At 37.9% G+C, this 23123-nt stretch overlaps 1 protein-coding gene across 1 annotated transcript in view; it reads left to right on the top strand.

Annotated features, from left to right (window-relative positions):
• cno (adherens junction formation factor afadin) overlaps positions 1 to 23123 on the top strand; it is an 88468-nt gene that overhangs the window by 36390 nt on the left and 28955 nt on the right. The window contains 1 exon segment of the mRNA XM_011495534.1: positions 22640 to 23031. Within this exon segment, the coding sequence (XP_011493836.1) occupies positions 22640 to 23031 (392 nt within the window).

The raw sequence follows: 23123 nt of genomic DNA, 5'->3' as shown, positions 1-23123 counted from the left end.
AGTCGGGTCGTTGGGTCGTCCCCAAAAAACGTCCGTCGCAGAACCGACAAAAGTAGCAGAAGACGAAGCGAGCTACCGTCGACTTCGGTCAAGACGCCACTTAACCTTCGGCCCGCGGGCCAAGAGTTCGGCTCCGGACGACCTTGCCGTGTGATAACGAGCCCCGGCACGGACGCGATACACGGGAATGGGGCCGCGTCGATTGGTCGGGAGTCACCGGCGGTGCTGGCGCTGCGCAGTAGAAACAACACGGGGCGCCGCTCCGCCGAGCCACCCCTGAGACGCCCTCAGTCGCTCCAGTCGACGGACGCTCGTCGAGACGAGCGCGCGCGCGCGCCTCCGTTCTGCCAAGTCAGACACCCACCACCCACCCGTACGCTCGTTCGTTTGCTCGTTCGCTCCTTCGTCCCTTCGCTCCTTCGCTCACCTATTCACTGACCGACCGACCGACCGACCGACCGACCGACCAATCAATCAACCAACCAATCAACTAGCCAACCAACCAACCAACCAACCAACCAACCAACCAACCAACCAACCAACCAACCAACCAACCAACCAACCAACCAACCAACCAACCAACCAACCAACCAACCAACCAACCAACCAACCAACCAACCAACCAACCAACCAACCAACCAACCAACCAACCAACCAACCAACCAACCAACCAACCAACCAACCAACCAACCAACCAACCAACCAACCAACCAACCAACCAACCAACCAACCAACCAACCAACCAACCAACCAACCAACCAACCAACCAACCAACCAACCAACCAACCAACCAACCAACCAACCAACCAACCAACCAACCAACCAACCAACCAACCAACCAACCAACCAACCAACCAACCAACCAACCAACCAACCAACCAACCAACCAACCAACCAACCAACCAACCAACCAACCAACCAACCAACCAACCAACCAACCAACCAACCAACCAACCAACCAACCAACCAACCAACCAACCAACCAACCAACCAACCAACCAACCAACCAACCAACCAATCAACCCCAAGACGATCGCCGATTTGGAGGAGCGAGTAAGAGGAACGAGGCAACATAACCGAGTCGCCCGTAACCGAAGCCGCGGCCTCGTCTCCTCGCGGGACCATTGATTTCCATCGCACGTACCGACGAAGCTTCGAATGCTCGTGGTGGGGACTCAATTTACGTGGAATCTGCTTCGTTCCGATCGACCCGAGGACCAAAGGACCCAAGCCAAGCAAACCTATGGACCAACCTGGGTGCAAGCACCACCCATCTCTACTCCGTGATTACTATATATATAGAAGATATTTAATCGTATACTCTTAAGGGCATATTATGTTTTTATGCTTGCAGACATATATATATATATATATATATATATATATATATATATAAATGCGAGCACATATATGTAGATAAAATAACTATATATGTGCACTGTGTATAGATATATTGATATATGGTGAAATAGAGTATACGCGGCAATATATAGCTTATTCAATCGACGATATTTACAATGAATATAATCAAGATATAATCGAAGGACCAATGACAACTCTTGATAGCCTACTTTCTTCATAGACATTTATCTATTTATTGAACGAAAACTAGATATATTAGACTTGTATCGCACATCGAAGAAAGAACTGCTATTAGAATTGATGGATCGCAAGAAGATATTTTCTGAAAATATTTAACGAGTTAAGTGGACCAATTCAGAGACAAGACTTGTTAACGTTCGAGATCAAGACTTTCGTAAAAGTAAACGTTGTTTATTTTTTGCATTCGTATTTGCTTTTATTTTCGTTTCGCGTCTCGCGAATATACGTCGACGTAAAGGAACCGAAGACTTAAGACACGCTCAACCATGATGGATTGGGGGATAAGAAGTAAGAGCCAATCGAATCACCTTGCATTCTTTCACCTTCGCATTACATATATCCCCTATCATTAAATAGGCTTTCGTACGCTCGTATGCTGTTAAATGTGTAGGTGAAGTCACTAAACTGCTTTAGATTTCGTAAACGTCATGTCATGGACAGTGTAGTTCCGAAGATATTTAAAAAAATCATCGTACCATAAATTACAGACCATGGGCATGCATGCTGCTGTTGTCATCATTCTTCTTTTTTATTAAATCGAAACACCCACCGTCACTGGACATTACGAACTCAATATTTGTATATATTACTATTATATTTTGTACATAAAATATATTAAAATTTATGTGTTTAGAAAATTTAGTGAGTAAATTCTTCTTTTTGTTTTTTCTTTCTTTCGTACGAGGCAAAGCCACACAAACGTCACATAACCGTTTATGTGTTCGTGTCTTGTTATTCCAATCGCATCATTCAGTTGCTGTGCGTTCTTCTCTAGGCGAATTGCGGGGGCTTTCAACGTAAATAATATGTTACGTAAACTAGTCACCGTAGTCGGGTGGAGTTCATTATTACGTTGTATTTATTATGCGCAACGAATGAAGTAAATTATCGCCATTTAAGAAGTCCGACAAATCTTTTAATTTTCTTTGAAACGAACAACAGCCATCTCCATTGTCCCTGTGTTTGCCATATGAATTTGGAAACCGCTCGCTGGAACATCCCTTGCCATTCATTGCATTTGCCATTGAACATTGAATTATCGCATTTAACGTCGATTTTCGTATTTGAATATATACGTAAGGGTAGGGAATCGCTGAAAAGCCATTTACATGACAGTATATCGTGCACCTATACCGCTTAACGCCATACAAGTAATAAACAAACTTATAGAGTTGAAATTAATAGCGCGAAAATCAGCGTAATGGCAGAAGCAGAAGCCCGCAGATGGCAATCAATGAGCTAAATAATAATAATCATAATCACGTAACCAAGACTGAAGAGAAAAGCAGTAAATTTCATCGATCAATTTGGCAAAGGGATGATATTTCATCAAACGCGTCACGAGTAAGCCGACGTTGGAGCAATTCCGAGCGAGAGCCTGGCCCTTCGCTCGTAACTTTGCGTGAAGGAGATTGTTTTGGCCATGAAGTTTCGTGAGCCAAGGATAGAGGGTCGATTTTGTCAGGGGAGGCGCCGGAAGATAAGTCGCGACGACGTGGTTGTCGGATGTCGGGGTGAGGGGAGTCGAAGGAGACGAGGCGGCCAAGCGAGTAGTAGAGCGAGGCTCGACCTCGCTGCCGAGGAGAGGCGAGAAGCCGCGGACGAGGAGAAATGTTGTTGCGTTGATAGTAAGCGCTCGTGTTGTAGCGCGCAACAGCGTGAAGCCAATAGGCAAATCGATACGCGCGACTCTTTTCTTTTCTGTCGTATGTGGGGAGGCGCACAAGGGCGACGCCGTCCCAAGGATCGCGGAAGTTGTAAAGCACGAGGGCTCTCGCTCCTTTCGAGCGCCGCATCCTGCCATTAGAAGGGGCTCATTGCCCTGGAACTAAACAAAACTCGGCTTTTATACGCACGAAAGAGCCCCACTGCGCTCTGATAAGCACCTCCTCTCCCGTCTTCTTCCTTCTCCTCTCTCCACTCTCCAGTCTCCTGTCTCCTGTCTCTTGCTTCTGCTTCTCCTTCTGATTATTCTTCCAACTTCATTGTCCCCCTGGTCTTTACATTTATCGATGATTTCAACTTCCGTCGCTTTTCGCGCGGAGGCGGCCTTGCTATCCGCTATCGGGGATATGGCCGATCGATTGCTTACGAAATTCAGCGCTTTGACGCGCTTCGGTTGCTTCGGGGAATACTTCCAAGTGCCGCCTGATTGAACTAACATGAAAGCGATGGCGAATGCGCTAGTTTCTTGCAAATTAATTCCGTCTTCTTCTTCATTTTCATTCTAAAGCGGCCTAAATATGGAGTGGGCTTTGCGTCTACTTTGCACCCCGCATATCCAATGTTCGGAATACAATTATTTATTCGGAGTAATGTTTAAACACTCTTCGGGGATGCCAAGAAATAAACTCCTTTTTATAAGAATGCTATGTTTCTTTTTAGTAGGCAGTTCGTGCGCGCGCGCGCATATACACACGCACACACACACACGCACAGATAGAGATAGATAGAGATAGAGAGAGAGAGAGAGAGAGAGAGAGAGAGAGAGAGCATAATAACTTTTGTTTATGAGGATAATGATGTACTGTATGTACGGTATACTTTATTACAAATATAATGGTTTTCTTACAATGTTGTGTACGGTATCTGTTACCGTTAAATTTTTGTTCACGTTTCCGTCTCGTTTCCCTCCTCCTCCTCCTCCTCCTCCTCCTCCTCCTCCTACTCCTACTCCTACTCCTACTCCTACTCCTACTCCTACTCCTACTCCTACTCCTACTCCTACTCCTACTCCTACTCCTACTCCTACTCCTACTCCTACTCCTACTCCTACTTCCCCCTCTGTCTCATGCAAAAGATGAGAATTTATAAATTTAATTTTCGTATTATCAGTGAAAGCTTATCAAATTCAAAAGCACCACTCATCCAATCTAACTTTATAGTTAAAATATGAAAGCTGCAAACTTCAATAATTTCTTAATCGAAGACTGTGTGTTGCTATTTTTAAATAAGAAATTTAATAACCGACCAATCTCATTATTCTAATCCCTTATTTAGCAGCTCTGCATTGCCAAACGTAATATTCGATCCTTTTTGCTCGATAATTTCAAGGCACTTTCGTGTCAATCGCAGCGGCGTGTGTTTCCTTTATCAAACCTTGCGTTAAAGAAAGAAAGAAAAAATAACGAATAAAAAACATTTTTGAGCTATGAGTCGCGCATTGAATCATACACGACTGCTGTACATAATAATTGCTTGCGAATTGTTTCATGTGCGCGTTTATTTTGAAAAGTATTTGTGGAGACTAAAGAATCATCCCCGAATATGCTTAATATGCAGTTTATACGAAGGCGACACGGTGAAATTTATTTTTCCACTATTTACGCCTTTACATTATAATTTATTGAGCGCTCGGTGGTCGTTAGTTTGTGTATTCCCTTTGTCGATTGAAGGCAAATTGTTTGGTTGAAAATCTTTAGGCAATTGGACAAACCAAACGAAACAAGTAATCCAACGGCCGAGTGACATTTGCTGCGAAATAATTGCCGACACCTTAAATTACGTTCATTTGTTAAGCCCATGAATATTAATAACTAAGTATATACTATACTTTTCATTAATATGTAAGATCATGCTTGCTTTAGGTGTAGTAGTAGCTTATATTATTCTCATAGCCGAATCTAAACGTGCGCGCAGTAAAATAATAATTAGGCCTAGTAATAATTATCGTATATACAAGTGTAAACAAGATGACCAAAAATAACGTTGTCTCAAGGTCAATTCTCGGTGGAAAAAAAACAGTTTAATATCGATTCCACCCTACCGGCGGACATCTACCTTGTGAATCTTCGTGTACTGTAATCAGTTTACTGGCTATTTTCCTGTATAATAGTAGAGCTCTTAATACACACACGCGCGCACACACGCACGGAAAAGTTTAATCGCTATTGGCATTTTCAATTTATTGTCCAATATTCATTTTTCGTTTTTGACGAGTCACGCATGTTGCTGTTCTTATAATGGACAAAAGACACAATGACGATATCATACGATTATCTTAATTTATAAGTAATTGCGGGGGAGGGGGAGGGGGGAGAACAAATACATAGTCTTTTGTTAGTTAATTAGTTAGTTAGTTTGCTTGTTTAATTGTTTGTTTCTTTGTTTGTTTGTTTGTTTGTTTTTTTTTTTATTGTTATTGTTTATTTGTTCTTGCTTTTTTTATTGCCGTTGTTAGTCACTAATGAAATAACAAAATTTACGTGAATTCTTTAATTAATTAAAAGTTTTGAAACTCCTAAAAACTAGATTAGTTTTGTACCTCTTTGTAATTGGGATTTAATGATAAATTGATATTTACCTTACATGTTCTGTGACTGCGGTAGCATTATTTCCAAGGTAAATCTTGTTGGATCCACAGTGCTCAATCATAAAAATTTATTACTTGGGAGTGATACAATAAGCAGTCAGCATTTCCCGATGAATTACGAGCAAACTAAATGAAGTACTTTTGTATGAGAAATTGTCCAATAGCGAGAAAGTATTAAAGCCGATATTCTCTTAAAAGCCTATCTAGGATACTTATTCGGCAAATATTACAAATATTCTATAGAATTTATAAAGTCCATATTTATGAAATAATATTGAAAACTTGGATAAGAAGAATCTAATAGAATCAAGTATTATGAGGTTGAAACGGAGATATCGGGCGTATCGCCGACGCTCGCCGGCAAATTCATGCCAATTTTTCTATCACAACTTACATTTATAACAATTTACGAATAAAATAAAAGCTAAAAATAAACTGTAACAGAGGACATGAGCATAAAAAGTCTCTCGTGCTTCACTTGCGCCTGTCACTAAATAAATTTCATCTGATTTCTTAACTCTTCCAAGTGAACGGCTTTATAAAGCAAAACTATCGCCATTTCCTACCGACACATCATTTTCAGTCCCCTGCATCGACAAAAAAAAAAAAAAAAAAAAAAAAAAAAAAAAAAAAAACTCGTAATGCGCAAAACCGTGACAGTTTATTATATTATCGATTCTTTTCTTAAAAATCTCGCCGACGTAGTAATTTTATATACGAGTTTTGTAAACGAGCTGCTACTTAATTTGTTATTTATTCATCCCCATAAAATATTCTCGCGTACGTTAATTCTGAAAAATTCATATGTTTGATTGTTATTTTATTTCTATAAAATACAACTTTTTTATTACGTTTGTCAACTAGCTCTCGACATCCACAGTCCAGCTAAAGAAACTACGTATGCTGTACCAATAATTGTCTTTCGACAAAGGGAATCAATTCAGTTAATAGAATTTAGCTCAGTTTTAGCAAATTTAACCTAAACTTACGTTCTCGTTGGCCAATTTATGTCGAATTTTAAGAAACAAAAAATATAAAGAATAAATAGTCCATCGTGCAAATTGATAAGAATAGTATTGTCAGAAAAACCTTCTATTTCTCGAATAATCACAGTATTTCTTCAATTGACACTTATTCCATTTTTCTATATATGCAATATTTCATATTAAAGTTAAAATAAAAGCCAATACAATAAAAAGTTATGGAATATTGAGAAACTCGTCTTTAACTTGATTCGAGTATCATTATAGATTTGTTGGTGTATTGATGAGAGGGACGAAGTTGGATGGAAAAAAGAATCTACGTTCTATATAAAATATTTCGCTGGCTTACATAATAAATTTCAGCCAATTTTCTTAATATTTTTTTGCGCAAAGTGCTACTCCATACGGTCATTATAAAGTCCCACCTCTCTACGACCTTTTCTAAAATGCAAAGTTTAAGTGATATGGTCGTCATGCAGATGGAGCGTTAATCAGAAGTCGAATTTCGCAAGTTCGTTCGCATTATGTTGCTTTATGTTGCTTGTAGCGGAAAATGTCTACGAAAGTTGTCTATCGAAGCCTTCGAGTTAGCAAGGCTATCAGCACTCGATTACTAAAAAAACTTTTCCATTGAGCTCTTCCACCCCACCGATTCATTCGCCAATTCGCGCGGCTGCGGTTGTTCCTCGTGAGGGGTTGGGATTTGGGGGGGGGGGGAGGATAACAGTGACGGCAGTGACGTACAATCCACATGGGAACTCGTCAGCGACTCTTCTTTCGGCACTTCGCGCCTTTTGTGCAAATGCAAAATTATCCGGATGGTTAAGGTCGAGCGGAAAAAGAGGAGCTGCAGCTGTCGGCGCGAGCTTTGTCGAGGAAAATGCCGGGTGTAGCGCTTGCGCCGTTGAGTTTTGTCAAAGTTTCTTTATGTGCGCTCGAGCATAGTGGACACGTAGACGCACGGAATAGTATCGATTATGAAGTTTATAAATAACTAATGTTAATGAAAGCGTTTCTGGATAAGTTGAAATCAGAATTTTTATTCATTAGCTGTAGCAGATGAAAGCAGTATTATAAAAGAGGAAAAATAAAATCTTTTATTGTAAAATTCTTTTTTTTTATTTTTTTTTTTTTTTTTTTTTTTTTTTTTTTTTTTTTTTTTTTTTTTATTGGTGATTCGAGAGCTAGTAGACGGTCTTTCACAAAATGACAAATAATATCCAACGTCATTGGATGAAATTTTTTGTCATATTAATTCTGCCTTTTGATTAACATTTTTCTAACATTACGTAATAAGGATAAGGATTATTGATATTAATTTTTCTACGAATAATAGTCTGCTTCTACCAATATACATTTTTATTTTATAAACTTATTATGTGACATACATACGTATTTGTTATTGTTAATTATCGTATATTAGGCATTGGTATGCATTATTGATAAATGTCAATTTTAAAAGACAATGTATATCAAGATTAAAGTATCGATTATTGAGAATGACGTATGGCTCTACTGTTTTGTTTCCATTATGCCTTCATTTTAATATTTTCTAATGTGCAAATCATTTGAATTATTTGCATAATTAAAGTGCTGTTAAGTGCAATTAAGTTAAAATCAATATGCTTTATATTATTATCACGAATTCGTAATATTAAGCAATTATTGTACCCAGTATTCCATAATATGAGATAATTATTTATATTAAAAAATACTGGTTTATCGAGGAAGTTAATTTTTGAAAGTATTTATATTACAGAGTAATACACAAAGGATTTTTTTCTCTTCATATTGTTATTACTTCAAATATTCTACGATAGAATATCGTACAATTTTTAGCAATAAAAATTTCTTCTCTCGAAAGCGACTTCATTACTGCAAATTTAGTTTCAAAAATAAAAAAAATTCCATATACATACACATCAGAAATTTTAATGTACGGCTATATGGAAAATACAACGGCTTGATAGAAAAACGAATAATCAAAGGTTGGATTTTGCATCTCTTTGTATGCTTTATGGAAACCCTTGGGCGGATTATAATTAACAATTTCATTATTTTGTAAAGCCGTGGTCCTTTTATCAATTTTGATTAAAAGCATAATAATGATAATTTATTTTAACGTATTATTTAAAGAAGAAAAAAAAATAAATTTACATCACCGAAGTCAGTCATGGATTTAGATTTTTTATGTAATATTCCTAAATTACGATATTTCGTGTGTAAATCGACAATTTTTGCTTTGAAATTTCAAACGCTTCGATATTTTGAACTATGACATTTTTTTTTGTTTGTTTGTTTGTTTGTTTTTCTTTTATTATTATCCATTTGTTTTTAAGAGAACAAATCTAAATCGAAGACTCACATTCGAGAAGGATAAAAATACATTACTATTCGATAATATATTTTTATATCATTAGTAACCTTCCGATGTACATTGTGAATAACAATCGTATATTAAAATTAATGTTAATTTTACATTTATTTATAATTAGATAAATTTTATATCACTTATTTTATAATCAAATTGAATTTTTTTCAAATCTAAAGAAAATGCAATATTTAAGTGCCACCATTGATACGATATTATTATAAATTTTAAATAGAAAATATGCGATTTATGTTGTTGAAGGTTTGGATTTAGAATAACGTTATTTTAATTTCGATTAATGTAAGTTTTATTCGCATCTTTCTCAGGGACGCAAAATCCTTCAGATTTATATTTAAATACAATAATTAATAAGAATAGTAAATAATTTTTTTCTAATAATTTTTCTCCCCAAGTATCCATATTTTTCCATTCTCGTTCGATGACATAAATATCACATATATTGATATATCATAATTTCGAAGAAGAAAAAAGCAATAATACGCGAGAGGGATTTTGCTTAAATAAATATTCATATAGGAGTGAGATTTGTTTCGGAATTCATTGCTTTCGTAATAAGAAGTATCATATTATTTAATTAAATATTAATCGGTAATCAAATAAATATGCTTGAAAGGCGACTACGCTGATTAAAGAAAATTAGTACGACGTCCAAAGTGATGAAAGCATTGAGATAAATTTTAATAAATAATACTAAACGCAATAAGCAACAATAAGATAATTCCTAAATATAGGCTTTGCTATAAGACCGAAACTTATTTGAAATAAAAGTTTAGCACTTGAAAGGAAAATACAGGTCTTAATGCAACTGTATGTGCGTTTTATTAGTCTCGATCGATTACGCGCGCGCGGGAAAACACAAAGTGGATCAGGAGAGAAGAAAAAAAGATTTAATGCTCTTATGGAATAAGCTCGGCCATATCGAGTTTTGCAGCGAATTTTCTAACCTATACGTGACACTCGTAGGCCATCGCCTGCAAAATAGAAAAACACAAATGAAACAAAATCAATAGGGAGATAAAGACCAAAGACACTTTGTCGCCTCTCCCGTGTCAAACGTGAATAATATAACTATAATGGGACTTGAAAAAAGGAGCTGGCGATAAGAAATACGCCATAAAGGAAGAATTTTCTACTCCTGGCTTATCAACAAAACACTGTCAATCAGCAGAAAATTATTGTTAAGCGCCTGCGTCAAAGTTGTATATCACGTGCATCGAAGGGAGTGGTTTCGCTCTCTCTCTCTCTCTCTCTCTCTCTCTCTCTCTCTCTCTGACTCTCGTGACCACGTACATGGGCACCTACACCCGCGCATCTTTATATATATATATATATATATATATATTGAGCGGGAGAATGGACTGTAATAACTGTGCTTTGTAGCTCATACGCTGGTATGTCGTACGAACGAACCTGTACTGGCCGCTAGTTTAGTCGAGTCGTCCGCTCGGACAGGACGTGCACCGTCTACCTCGAGCACCCTCATGCGCGACATGCGCATACGATCGACGGCGATCGACACTGGTACTCTATGCGCATTCTTACGGCATACCGCGCGTACCACCTATCTAGGCACTCGGGCCTTTTCTATCATAACCGCCGAGGGGCCTTCCTATCACTAGCGGTGGCCGGCATTTCATCTGACTCTCCCTTACTTTTCAATGTCTCTTTATTATCGACGAGTAGAAGCTCGAGCCTGCGAGTCCCATCGAGCTGCGACGATTCCCCACATTTATTAATCAAATCTTATAAGAAAAAAGTCTGCAAATCAAAATGATACACGCACCACCATCCATGAAGTCCATACATTGGCCAAATACTATAAATGCATAATGCGTGCTTTGATGGCTTAATATGGTGCACAAAAGTGCGAGGAGGGATATTACGATCGTGAGACTCGTTTGAGTAACAGTATCGGCCAAAGGAGTTCCAAAGCTAAGAGTCGGAAAGGAAAGGTATCGGATGGGCGGACGTAAGGACTCGAGGATCGGACCTTACGAATATCCGACAATCCATAATCAATGGCTCTGAAGCGCGAGGCCGCATTGCCTTGGCGAAAATGCGCGCGCCCCAGTACCGACTGCCCACCCGATCCGGTCGCTCGTCGATGCGCGGGGCAATCGGCGCGCTCCGGATAAGTCGCATAGTCGCGGATGTGAGGAGCGTCGTTTACGAGAGGTGTCATCCAGCGTTAGTAATTATCATGATTGGCCTGTGGCCGTTTAAGCCGCGACGTGCTGGCAAGGCGGAGATTATGCTTGGTGAGTGCTTTTCCGGTAATCGACGCGACCGCGACGTGAGTCGAAAATTGAGTGGCGCGACAAGTTGAGTGGCGCGCGCGTATCGCGTGTCACTGTGAGGCGGGGGGGGGGTGTTGAATGACGAGGGAGGAGGAGGAGAGGCATCGAGAAGGTACGGGACATCCAAGGGCAATTTCCTCGGAGACCGGAAAGTCCCGCGGTGTGTGCTTCCGCGGATGGACTCGTCGAGCGCAACGAGCGAGAAGAAGAAGCATTTCGTAGTGAGGAGTATTGGACTAGAGATGGGCTTCGAGCGGGAAAATAAACTCTCTGGGTTATGTCGCGATATGTATCTTCCTTGCTGGTAATGTTTTTTAATGGCGTTACAGAAGCGGTGATATATAACGCTCGCAATAGCGGCTTTGACTTTCGCTGCTTTCTAATAGTACGCGGTGGAGAACATTTTAACTGTCGCAATGAGTGACGCGAATGTGATTTTTTGAGTTTATCGATGAAAAATGAAAGGTCGTAAGGGCCACTTGATATTCACGAATTGTCCGCGTCGTGGAAACCGATGTCGATCTTTATTTTGTTCTTCTTTTTCCCTTTCATCTTCTTTAAGCTTCAATCGAGCTACATTTTTTTCTACGTTCTTTTTTATACCTCGAATCGCTTGATATATGTAAAAATTACTTATATAAGTAATTATTATAAGTAAATTTGATAATTTATCGTTTATAAAAATGTGCGGAAGAAGTTTTAACGCGATAGCTTAACGGATTAAATTTATTAAAAGTTTCAATCCAATAAATGTAATATTTCCAATTTTACACTTTTACCAACAACCAATGGGTGCTTAGGATGTGCCAGCGGATACCGAGATTATCCGTTTATGGAACATTAATCGCAAAATACATACAGTTTTTCTTTTTTTTTCTTTTTTTTTTCCTTTTTTTCCCTGCAAAATACATACAGTTTTTCTTTTTTTTTCTTTTTTTTTTCCTGTTTTTCCCTTTTTTTCCTTTGTTTTTTCCTTTTTTTTTTCTTTTTTTTTTTTTATCTTATTAAAGTCCCAATAATCCTTTCTTCGTTATTTATTTTTACAATCGCATGAACTAAATACGCCTACTTGTTATCAATGTTGCAACTTAAAATTGATTTTTATGCAATCCTCTAATTATTACGCAGTCATTCATATTAGCTCATAAATCCCGCGCATATAAATCATTTAATTAATGTATTATTTCTTTAGCTTAATTGAATTTGCTTTTGAATTAAATATAGAGCTCCAATGAGACTGTTGCTGTTATTGATGAGCTATCCTCTACCAATGCGAAAAAGTCTATAGTATTATTATATTTATGGATTATTGTGCACATTTAAAGTGTATTCCGCCAATGAAAATGCTCAAGGTTGACAAGGTAAAAGTCGCTGATTTATAACGGATTCCAACAGTGTTATTATATCTCAGAGCATATTAAGCAAAGATTCTTTAAGAGTTACCGTTGGTTCTAAATTTTATTCTAAATTGTACTCGTTTGCAGCATATAATCAGGTTTACTTTCAATTCGAGACGAGTGAAAATTTGTCACAACATATCACTCTACGAACATCTGGTATTGTTTTCTTCCATTAGATGGTATTCTACTTATCGGAATGGATTCGTAGTGCCTTTGAACGATTGATTGAACGAAAAATCGAATTTAATGATGAAGTATAACGTGCCTTTGAACGTGCCTGAAGTTTAATCTTGGATTGTCGATTCCTTTATTGAAATAAAAGAAAAAAAAAAAGAAAATTATTTTTAAAACCAACCGAAGCAGCTTGCCGCGAAATTCTGCAAAATGTCAAGTACATTTATAATCCCGGTTTCCTTTTTCTCGGTTTGCCTGCTGTTAAGCAGTCAGTTTCAAAATAAATTGAAACGAAAGTAAAAGAAAGAAAGAACGAAAGAAAGGCAGAAAGAAAGAAATTGCCAAGATTATGTTCGATAAGCTCATTCAAACACGTATATTTATATCATGTGACTGGAAATTCTTCTTAGAGTCGATTCAGCAACCGTCCTCCATCTAAAATCCCTTTTCCATCCAGTCAGTTTTTCTCCCATGTGAAAATTGTCTCTTGGGAGACAGTCACGTCGGTCACTCGCACGATCGTTGCTACTTGCCATTTTCAAATGGGGAAGCACGTCATTCTTGGTATCCCCATTGTACCTTTTTTTATACAGCCGTTAATGTCCTACGCGCAGACTCTCTTAAACAACAAAAAAGAAAAACAAATAAACAAAACAAAAAAAAAAACAAAAAAAAAGAGAGAGAAAGAAAATTGGATACCGCGTGTCGACATTGCTCTCTACTTCCTATTTCAATGTTCTTTTCGTGACTTTTACTTTATAGAGAACGAGATTTGAGATAGTCGATTGTATTCGTAGGATACGAAACGAGAGTGGGAAGAGCACGAGATTACAAAGTCATAACCACGAAACTGGAAATAGGAACGGCGAATGTGACATTGGATGGAAAAGGATCAATTCAAGGAGTCGATAATTAGACTCGAGTGATTTCGAATACGTTTTCAGATACGTTTGACTTCCAACCTTTGTCGTTCTGTCGTCCTTGCTTTTTTTTTTTTTTTTTTTTTTTTTTTTTTTATCAGACAACCAATGGAAACATCTTTATCATAGGCGACTGAATTGGAGATTTTTAATCACAAATGTGTCTTTTCAAATTTGAATCTCGTCTTTATGTATTGTCTTAAGTTCGATTAAAGTTTATTTCTTCGCTATATCAATTACCCGTACGAAGTAAACAGCTGTCCTATTGTAACTATAACTGTTCGACAAGTCTTATGGTATACGTCCGGGCATGGGCGAAACCATGAGAAGTATCTTGGAATTGTCTATGGGCGATTTTCAAGTTTAAATAAGTTTATTAATCATATTAGAACTATGAGGGGCCGTCAACGATGTATCAAGCGACTATTTACAAAGGTACAATGCCAATACTTGTAATTGACATATCAGCCATCGTCATTTTCACTTTAGCAAGAAAGAATTTGTATCTCAAGTTTCTTCTTCAGACCAAGCTTTTGAATCTCTTTCTTCAACCTAGCGTACGAAAGTCGATTTTTCCATAACTTAATCGAAATCAAGAAAAACGCCACTGACTTACTCTTTTGTTCTCCCGAAACATCGAATATTGTCCTCGAGCAGCTAATCCAAATGTCTTTAATTATTTGCTTAACCATACGATGGAAATAATACACACGAGCGATATAATTCCGTGATTCCCATCAATGTACTGCAATGCATGGGAACTAAGGGCAAAGGGCAAAATAAAAGAATAACCAAAGCACGGATTTTAAGGAGTCGATAGTTCTTACAAAGCAGCCCTCGCACTCTATCCTCAATCAATATTAAGAAAATATATACACGCAACTTGAGTATGTAAACCAGAAGGCCGTCCTCATCATCGCGTATGTCTTTTAGAAAAAAAAAGAAGTAATAATAATAATAATAATAATAATAAATAAGAGAAAAAAACACACTACTTGAGTGTTATTTCGAGTACTCGACTAAAAATGGGTGTATTATTAAAGTCGTACAATACTCGAGTTCGCTTGAGTGTTTTTTCTTAAGGGCTGTAGAGACTCCGAGACTCCTTATTAGGATAATCGAAGTTTGATCGACGTCTCCGCAAGGGCTGTGAAATGAAATTAAAAATGCTATCATACCGTATCCGTGTTATCTTGAATAAGAATTGAAATACAGCAGTCTCGTAGGATTTATTTTGTCCTCTCTATCAACTTTTATTCTTATAAACTTTTCGTCGATATTACCGCTCACGGCATTACACTTTATAAGAAGCTTATTTTCTTTTATCTATTGTTTTATTCAATAATAAAGGAGAGTAAGTACGGTTTTAAGATTGTTTAATTTGAATAAATTATACGTCGCAGATTTTGCGAAATATAGAACGACAGACTTTCAAAAAATTATCCGTATAATTATATTTTACATGCGTTAGTTAATTAAAACTATTTATAAAAATTGTATACATATTTTTTCGATTTTTATATACTATAAAATCATATATGAATAATGCCAAATTGCGATTATTAATTTAACTATTATTATCTTAGTCTACATCGTTGTTCTTCTTCTTCATCATCTTCTTCTTCTTCTTCTTCTTCTTCTTCTTCTTCTTCTTTCTTCTTTCTTCTTCTTCTTCTTCTTCTTCTTCTTCTTCTTCTTCTTCTTCTTCTTCTTCTTCTTCTTCTTCTTCTTCTTTTTATTATTATTATTATTATTATTATTATTATTATTATTATTATTATTATACAGTATTATACAATTATTAAACAAAATATTATACATGATATTTCATAGGCATTTAATTATGAAACTATTGTTTCATAATTAGTAAATAAAAGAAAACAGTTTATATCTTCATGTATATACATACTTGATCAATTCACTTTTCCGATAATTCAGTCTCATGGGAATCTTTGTGTTTTTCATATCAGCAAGTGTAATTCTTCACGATTGAGGTGTTTCATTCAAGGGAAAGTATAAAGCGATATAAATGCACTTAAACAATGAATAATGAATGAATGGAAAATTCTGCGTACGACGAGGTTGTGGCTCGCTGGGGATATACAAACGTCATTGGCTTAATTAATTCAATTTTCTTCTCCGTTGTCATATCATATTATTCACGTATGAATTATAGAAATATGTTGATAAGAATCATATATTGCCAAGAAAATAATACGGCAGAAAATATTTTTCTACCTTAATGCATTATGAAACCAGCAAGGAGGAAACCTTCGATAATTACAAAATACAACCATATCGTACACCAAAATCAATTTTAAAAGATAATCGATCGCATTATCGACGAGGAAATTTATTGCGTCTGTACATCTTTAAGGACATGATTGTTTTGGCTTTATTTTTTAACGCTGTTTTTTTTTTTGTTCCATATATACAAATTTATAAGTAAAGTTTCGTGTGCGTTTCTTCAGTTCATAAACTAATGTCATTACTATAAATTAAATTCTCTTTCATTCGAAAAAAAAGAAGAAAATATCTGAATTTCATGGTCGTTCACAAAATCTGTACATTCTGCGAGTAATATATTTTTAAAGTAAGATTCACATTGGAGTAAAATGGAAAGCCAACCAACAAAGGCTTAACGCGAATTTCGGCCAGTAACGTCGCTATTTCAGATCTTAAAACCTTGATCTGTTCCTAAAAATAGTACGCTTCGGCTCTCTCTCTCTCTCTCTCTCTCTTTCGCTCTTTTTTTTGTTTTTTTTTTTGTTTTTTTGTTTTGTTTTTTATTTGTTTTTTTTTTTTGAATCTCAGCAACATGCTACTCACGCAACGTACAATTATTTGGGCTTGGCCAATGCTCTCTCATTTCTTATGCACATTTTGTTTTGTCGGTGTGCCATAGTATTAATAAAAAAAAAAAAAAGAAGAAGAAGAGAGAAATAAATAAAAAGAAAAAAGAAAAAAAATCGACAGGGCGCGTCGGCTCGGCCTGAACGCCACGAGCAGATATTATTTGTTTAGCCAAACGAATTGATGAGCGCGAGTGCACCAACACTGCCAGCCCTTCACGTACGCCCGGCTTATCCCCGTGTAATTTACAACTATTCTCGAGCGCATACCTCGCTCACTGTCATATTTGTCAAAGGTAATCCGAAAAAAAGAGCCGCGCTTTGAGCACCCACGCGAAATCAAGCCAATTCTTGCAGCCGCTTGCTCTTGAATCCGAATCCGCCAAGGTCTTACATTCATGAATATGCGCGTATATCCGGAGCTTTGATCAAAGTACTTTAACGACTGCTCTTTGCGACTATTATTTAGCGGGCAGCTGAAATCGATGCACCGAGATCTATTGAGATGTAAATGTGATATTTGGATTTTATGGAACTTCAACGAGGATATCCCGTGGCTCCGAGTCCCTGGCACCCAAGCCCTATTTAGTGGATGAGTGAAGCATTCTCTCGCCTTGGCTATTCATTAGTCACGTTTTGTTTTTACATAATATTTTGTCTCATCCCCAATCCATTACGCGAGAGTGGATTTTGAAATAAACAAGATTTATAATGATAGCGTATCTTCAAAAGTTGCGATATTACTCGGATTTTACTCTTTGCCACTCGAATATCTTATCGTAGTTCTTATTAAGATTTTCATCGTGAACGTTTAAAATTTAATTCGCTATTTGCTATTTAATCATCAAATAGACCTTTATAATTGAAACTTTATTTTTATTTCATAATTCATTTATCCGAGTTAATGGTAAAAGAGAGGAAGAACGATGAAATGAACAGATATACATAATAATAATAACGACAATATGTTTTTCTTATATATTATTAATATTTTAAATTTTCGTAAAAAGTATATAAATATATTAAATTCTTGGCCTGTTATTTATTAAGCTAAAGACGAGCACAGGTAATAAAGAATAATTCCGTTTAGTCTCATTTTTCATCCCCATATTAGTTGGACTTTTCATGAATAATTTAGTAAAAAAAAGAAAAAAAAAAGAAACAAGAGAATGACCTTATTAGAGAATTTATAATTTATATTATTTCTACTTTTTATTTTATGTGTATGAAATTTTTACATTTTTTAAACGCATACAAATTTCTTTTTAAAACAATAATAATTAAAAAATATGCGAATACCGAACTTTTTTAAATTTTAGATGAGAATACATCTTTATGATAATTATTATATACACAGTTGGCGAAATTAAATGCCACAATTCATCAGCGAAAAATGATACGATAATAAAACGATATAAAATGTATATTTTCATCCTTAGTATTTACTATTCTTCATTATTGCACAGGAATATAATCTCTTGTGGTGCATTTCAAATCTATTTATAGTTATTATCTTCATTATCTCTATATTATCGAGGATAAATTTAGTCACGTGAAGACCGATATCGGCTCTCTCTCTCTCTCTCAAATAGACAATAATCGAATCGAAATATGGCATCGATCGTATCAAAGCAATATCCTTAACTGCAACAACAATAAAAAAACTATTCCGTAATTACAATTTTTGTGCGATATTACAGGTTTGATCGTCATTGATAAGGGTTTTAGAATCGCTTGTGCTTATCGCATTATTCGAGTAGCGCCCTTTAACGGAAGTGAGGAAATTGAATTTTTTCAGCGATTTTCTAATATATAGCTCCGAAAGTTATAAACACTGCGCTGTGGCGTGCAACTTGTAAGCAAAACAAAAAAAAAAAAAAAACCAAAAGAAGCAGAATTACCAACTACCGTCTCTCATAATTTCTAAGGCGACAAGCGAACTTCGTTAATTGGCGGCAGTGGCGACGGAATCAGCGCGAGGGAGAGGAGAAGCCACAATAACGATAGGATCTCCTTTGAAAAAGTACCTGCATATCCATGAGCAAGGGGCTCCAGGGGAAGAGGGCAGTACATATTTCGTAGTAAACCGAGCTCCCGAAGAATGCTGAAGAATTGCCAATACCCCATTGGAAATGACGTGCTATAATTATCGAGGCTGAATCAATTCAAGGACAAAGCGCATTCCCAGCAAGGAGCTCGACACCGTAACGAATGTTGCGGGATGAAATGGGGATGAAATGGGCATGAAATGTGGATGAAATGGGGATGAAATGGGGATGAAATGGGGATGAAATCGGGGTGAAATCGGGGTGAAATCGGGGTGAAATGCGATTGGGAGGAGGAGGAGGAGGAGGTAAGTGCGAGGAAAAAGAAGAAAGCAATCGGTCCCGAGGGCACGTAGTTCAGATCTGAGTCCCTGTGCACTCGAGGGCGCTCGCGCCTAGGGAACATCCGTGTAGGCGATATAATCACCCTCGGGCTTGTCCGAGCCCTCGTCGACATTTTGGCGCTGTCTCTTCGCGGGCCGTTAAAAGGAGAAAAAGAGGGTTCGCGAATGTGAGTATGAGCGAGGGAAGGGCCTCGTCTACGCCGTAGTCGACAAACCTCGTCGTCGTCGGCGTCGTTGTCGTAGATTGAGGAGGAGTAGTAGGAGGAGGTGGTGGTGGCGAAGAAGAGGGCGATGAAGGTAGGAGGAGGGACTCGTACGGAGCGTAGACGCGTGAGAAACCGGTGTCTACGAGCCGCGGCGTCGTCACGCTTGCCTTGTCCGTATGCGCGCCTTTGTTCTTGGCCACGCACACGTGCGTGTGCGCTCCCCTTTTAACCCGGGTATCTTGGGCCGGGTATCTCGGGGCTTTTTCGTCGCGGCGGCGCTCGGAAAACGCCTCCGTTCTCGGCGGCTCGGTTGCCGCGCGCCGCCGCCTTTCACGACTCATTCCCACGTTCGCTCGCGAGGACGCGCGATTACGTCCGCGAGGAGGCTGCCCGCGGTTGGAAAATGCCTAGGAAGCGGCAAGACGAGTGGATGGCTACGAGTCGCTCGTAAGTGCCCGAAAGTACCGTGGGCGAGAGGAAGGACTGACTTTCTTTTTGGCGTGAGCGCGCCATCGTCGCCGTAGCCGTCGTAGCCGCCTTAGCCGCCTTAGCCGCCTTAGCCGCCTTAGCCGCCTTAGCCGCCTTAGCCGCCGTAGCCGCCGCAGCCACCGCAGCCACCGCCACCGCCACCGCCGCCACCGACGCGGCGAGAGGTCGACGGCCAGGGCAAACTTAGCCTGTCGGTCCCTTCTTTTCTAATTTCAATGAAAGTCGTCGCGCGCGCAACGCTCGCTTTTGGATTACGTGCGCAACTAAAGAGAAGTGCGTGCGCTTATTTTCTGGACGAGGTAACGCGGGGACTCTTGGGCCATTGTTCTTGGCGTTTGTGGCTTGGTATCGGGAGCGGCCCGTTTCTCGAGACACGCGATTAGCGCTAAACAGACAAAAGTGAGGAATATTGCGTAACTCTTGTTTGACGAGTGTTGGCTCGGCTTGAGATGGTCTTCTTCACCAAGAATCGTGAGTATTCGAGTAGTGCAATTGTAAAAGACGGATCTTTGAAGAAAATGCTTGATCTTTCTCCTTTGGTTTTGCGTGACTGTGAAGTTTTGCGGACGAACGCACGGCGTGTTACCCTTTCAACTTGATCTTGAAATCCTATTAAATCTATTTTTAATCACTTGTGTGTGCCAGCAGTGGCGTATCTATGTACTTTATCAACTATTTTAAATATATCGCCGGGGCTATCCATCCAGCAATTTAACGAGCGTCTCGTTGTTCACTATAATATTCAAATGCGCAAACTTCAAATATTTTGCCCGGCATTGTTTTACAATTATATGTTTAATAGAGTGTAATAGAGTCGGCGATGACTTGATTTATGTGTGAAAATTTCTACTGCACTATAATTAGAAATGCAATTATTTAAATGCACACTGTATAATCCTTAGAGCTATTGAATCTTTTTAAAACTTCATTATAAAGTTATTTGCTGCTTATAAGAATAGTTTGGCGGACGTCACGCATATTTGCATTTAATTGAACGAAGAAATACCTTGAGGTAGACATGATACGAGGATATTCAAAGAATACGCGCTACATAAAATATGGAATATTTCTGTGATATTCGTTTAATGACTTTTGATTTTTCACGCTCACATTTTCCGACTACTTTTCCTATCAATTTCTATTTTTGCTTTTCAAATAAATTTATCTATCTTTTTAACGTTTAAAGGTTTAGCCGCATTTATGTCCTTAAGCATGTAAAACGAATTCTAAGATAATGTGAATAATGCAAAGAATCGTCTGTAAATGTTTGATTTATATTAATTTCTCTTTTCTATCTGAGTAAATAAAGTGTTTACACAATGAAGTATTAATTATATTATATGAGAAAGCAAGAGTTTAAATTTGAAAATGAAAGGATTAGGGAGGAGATTGGACTTGCGATTGAAAAAAAGCAAAAGCAAGATTGTAATTTAAATGAATGTTTATATTCTCTTCAACAAAGAGTTTTAACTCGCCTAATTAGCTGTACTACTTTGCTATCCTCTGAAACACCTTCGAACGAGAAAAATTTACTAAATTTTTATTTCCCGCGATAGAATATAAATCATAGCTCAAGTTGATGAATTGAATGTTCAATTCCAGCGATTAATTGTTAGGTGAAAGAGGTAACTAGATATTTAAAATAATTATTACGAATTTACTTTAGTCATAAATTTTATTTCAAAGGTTTCACTTTCTATTTTTAAATAAATACGTCTACTTGCTTAATTTTGAGTAGTTCACGTTGCGTATATAGAATACTCATTATTTTATAATTATACTGTGTTTATTTTTCAATGTTTTATGTTCAATTGTGTTATGCTTTAAGCTTTTTCAGCGTTGGTTTTACATCTGTTGCTACTGAGTTCTCCTATATTAAAGATACTATTTTTATTTCTCCCTGCAATCTCGCTTTAATATAAAGTGAAAAACGCTTATAGAGCAAAAAATCGATTGTAATATGGTGTTTGTACACTAGCGATGTAATGTAAATGCAACTAGAGAGGTTAAAGTTAAAATAATGTTGAAGTCTCAACTTACTATAAGTTTATATGCATTAACTTGTAATGCATAAGGATTATAATTGTATAAAATATGCTAACCACTACACATATGGGATTTACGTGTACGTAACTTTGTTCAAAGTCACACTATACTCAATTTCTCCCAAGTTCCACCGCAAAATACTTGAAATAATTTACGTAAAGCTAAATTTACGTAAAACTCGCTTAAATTGAACTTAACGCGTAGATAATAATATATGCACAAACTACAGGATATTCGTCATATTATTAAGATAAAAAAAAAAATATATCGATTGACTTTGATTTTTCAATTTGTTCAACGATCGATTCTTCTGTAAAGGCGATGATTGTCTGGGCAATCACTCTCGACATATTTACTAATGTTGGTTGGTTTTTTTTTCTTTTTTCATTTTTTGACCAACGTATGATCGATCGCCATAAACATTGTCGCAACCATCATGTTACGCACAAATTCTTGTGCATTAGTATTGTAACAATTAATCGCAATTCCATGTATCCGTATATACTCGGACACACTCACACCCTATAACAGCACCTAAGGGACAAATAAATACGAGTGGCATTTTATGAAATTGCAGGATCCATAATGTTCCACGTGCGTCGAAGGCCAGCTGATTACGTTCCGCGTAAACGTAAGAAAAAGCCAACGGGAAAATGGAACGAGCTCGAGCATAGGTACGAGGATGAGAGGCTGCCCTTCCTCTTGGAGCTCAACCCCGACGGCACGGACATCGTCAGTGGGGCCGGCGTACGACATCGACTCCAGCCCAATGTCACGGAAGTCGGCTCGGAGAGGCCCATCGGGCCCCAAGCCGTTCAGGCCCAGACCTTGACGCTCACGGGCCCGACGGTCATGCCCAGACACTGCGTCATAGCCTTCACCGAGAATATCGTCACTCTAACTCCCTGTTCGAGAGACGCCCACACCTACGTCAATAACCAGAGGATACATCAGACCACTATACTACAGGTTTGTTTTTACCATCGTCCCTCTCTCCCCCGCCTAAACCCCTTGTCAAACACACGCACATCCCTCTCTCTCTCTCTCTCTCTCTCTCTCTC

The sequence above is a fragment of the Ceratosolen solmsi genome, unplaced genomic scaffold (genome assembly GCF_000503995.2).
Source record: "Ceratosolen solmsi marchali unplaced genomic scaffold, CerSol_1.0 scaffold1, whole genome shotgun sequence".
Lineage (NCBI taxonomy): Eukaryota > Metazoa > Arthropoda > Insecta > Hymenoptera > Agaonidae > Ceratosolen > Ceratosolen solmsi.
The sequence above is the reverse complement of the archived record's forward strand: the minus strand, read 5'-3'. Positions and strand labels throughout refer to the sequence as shown.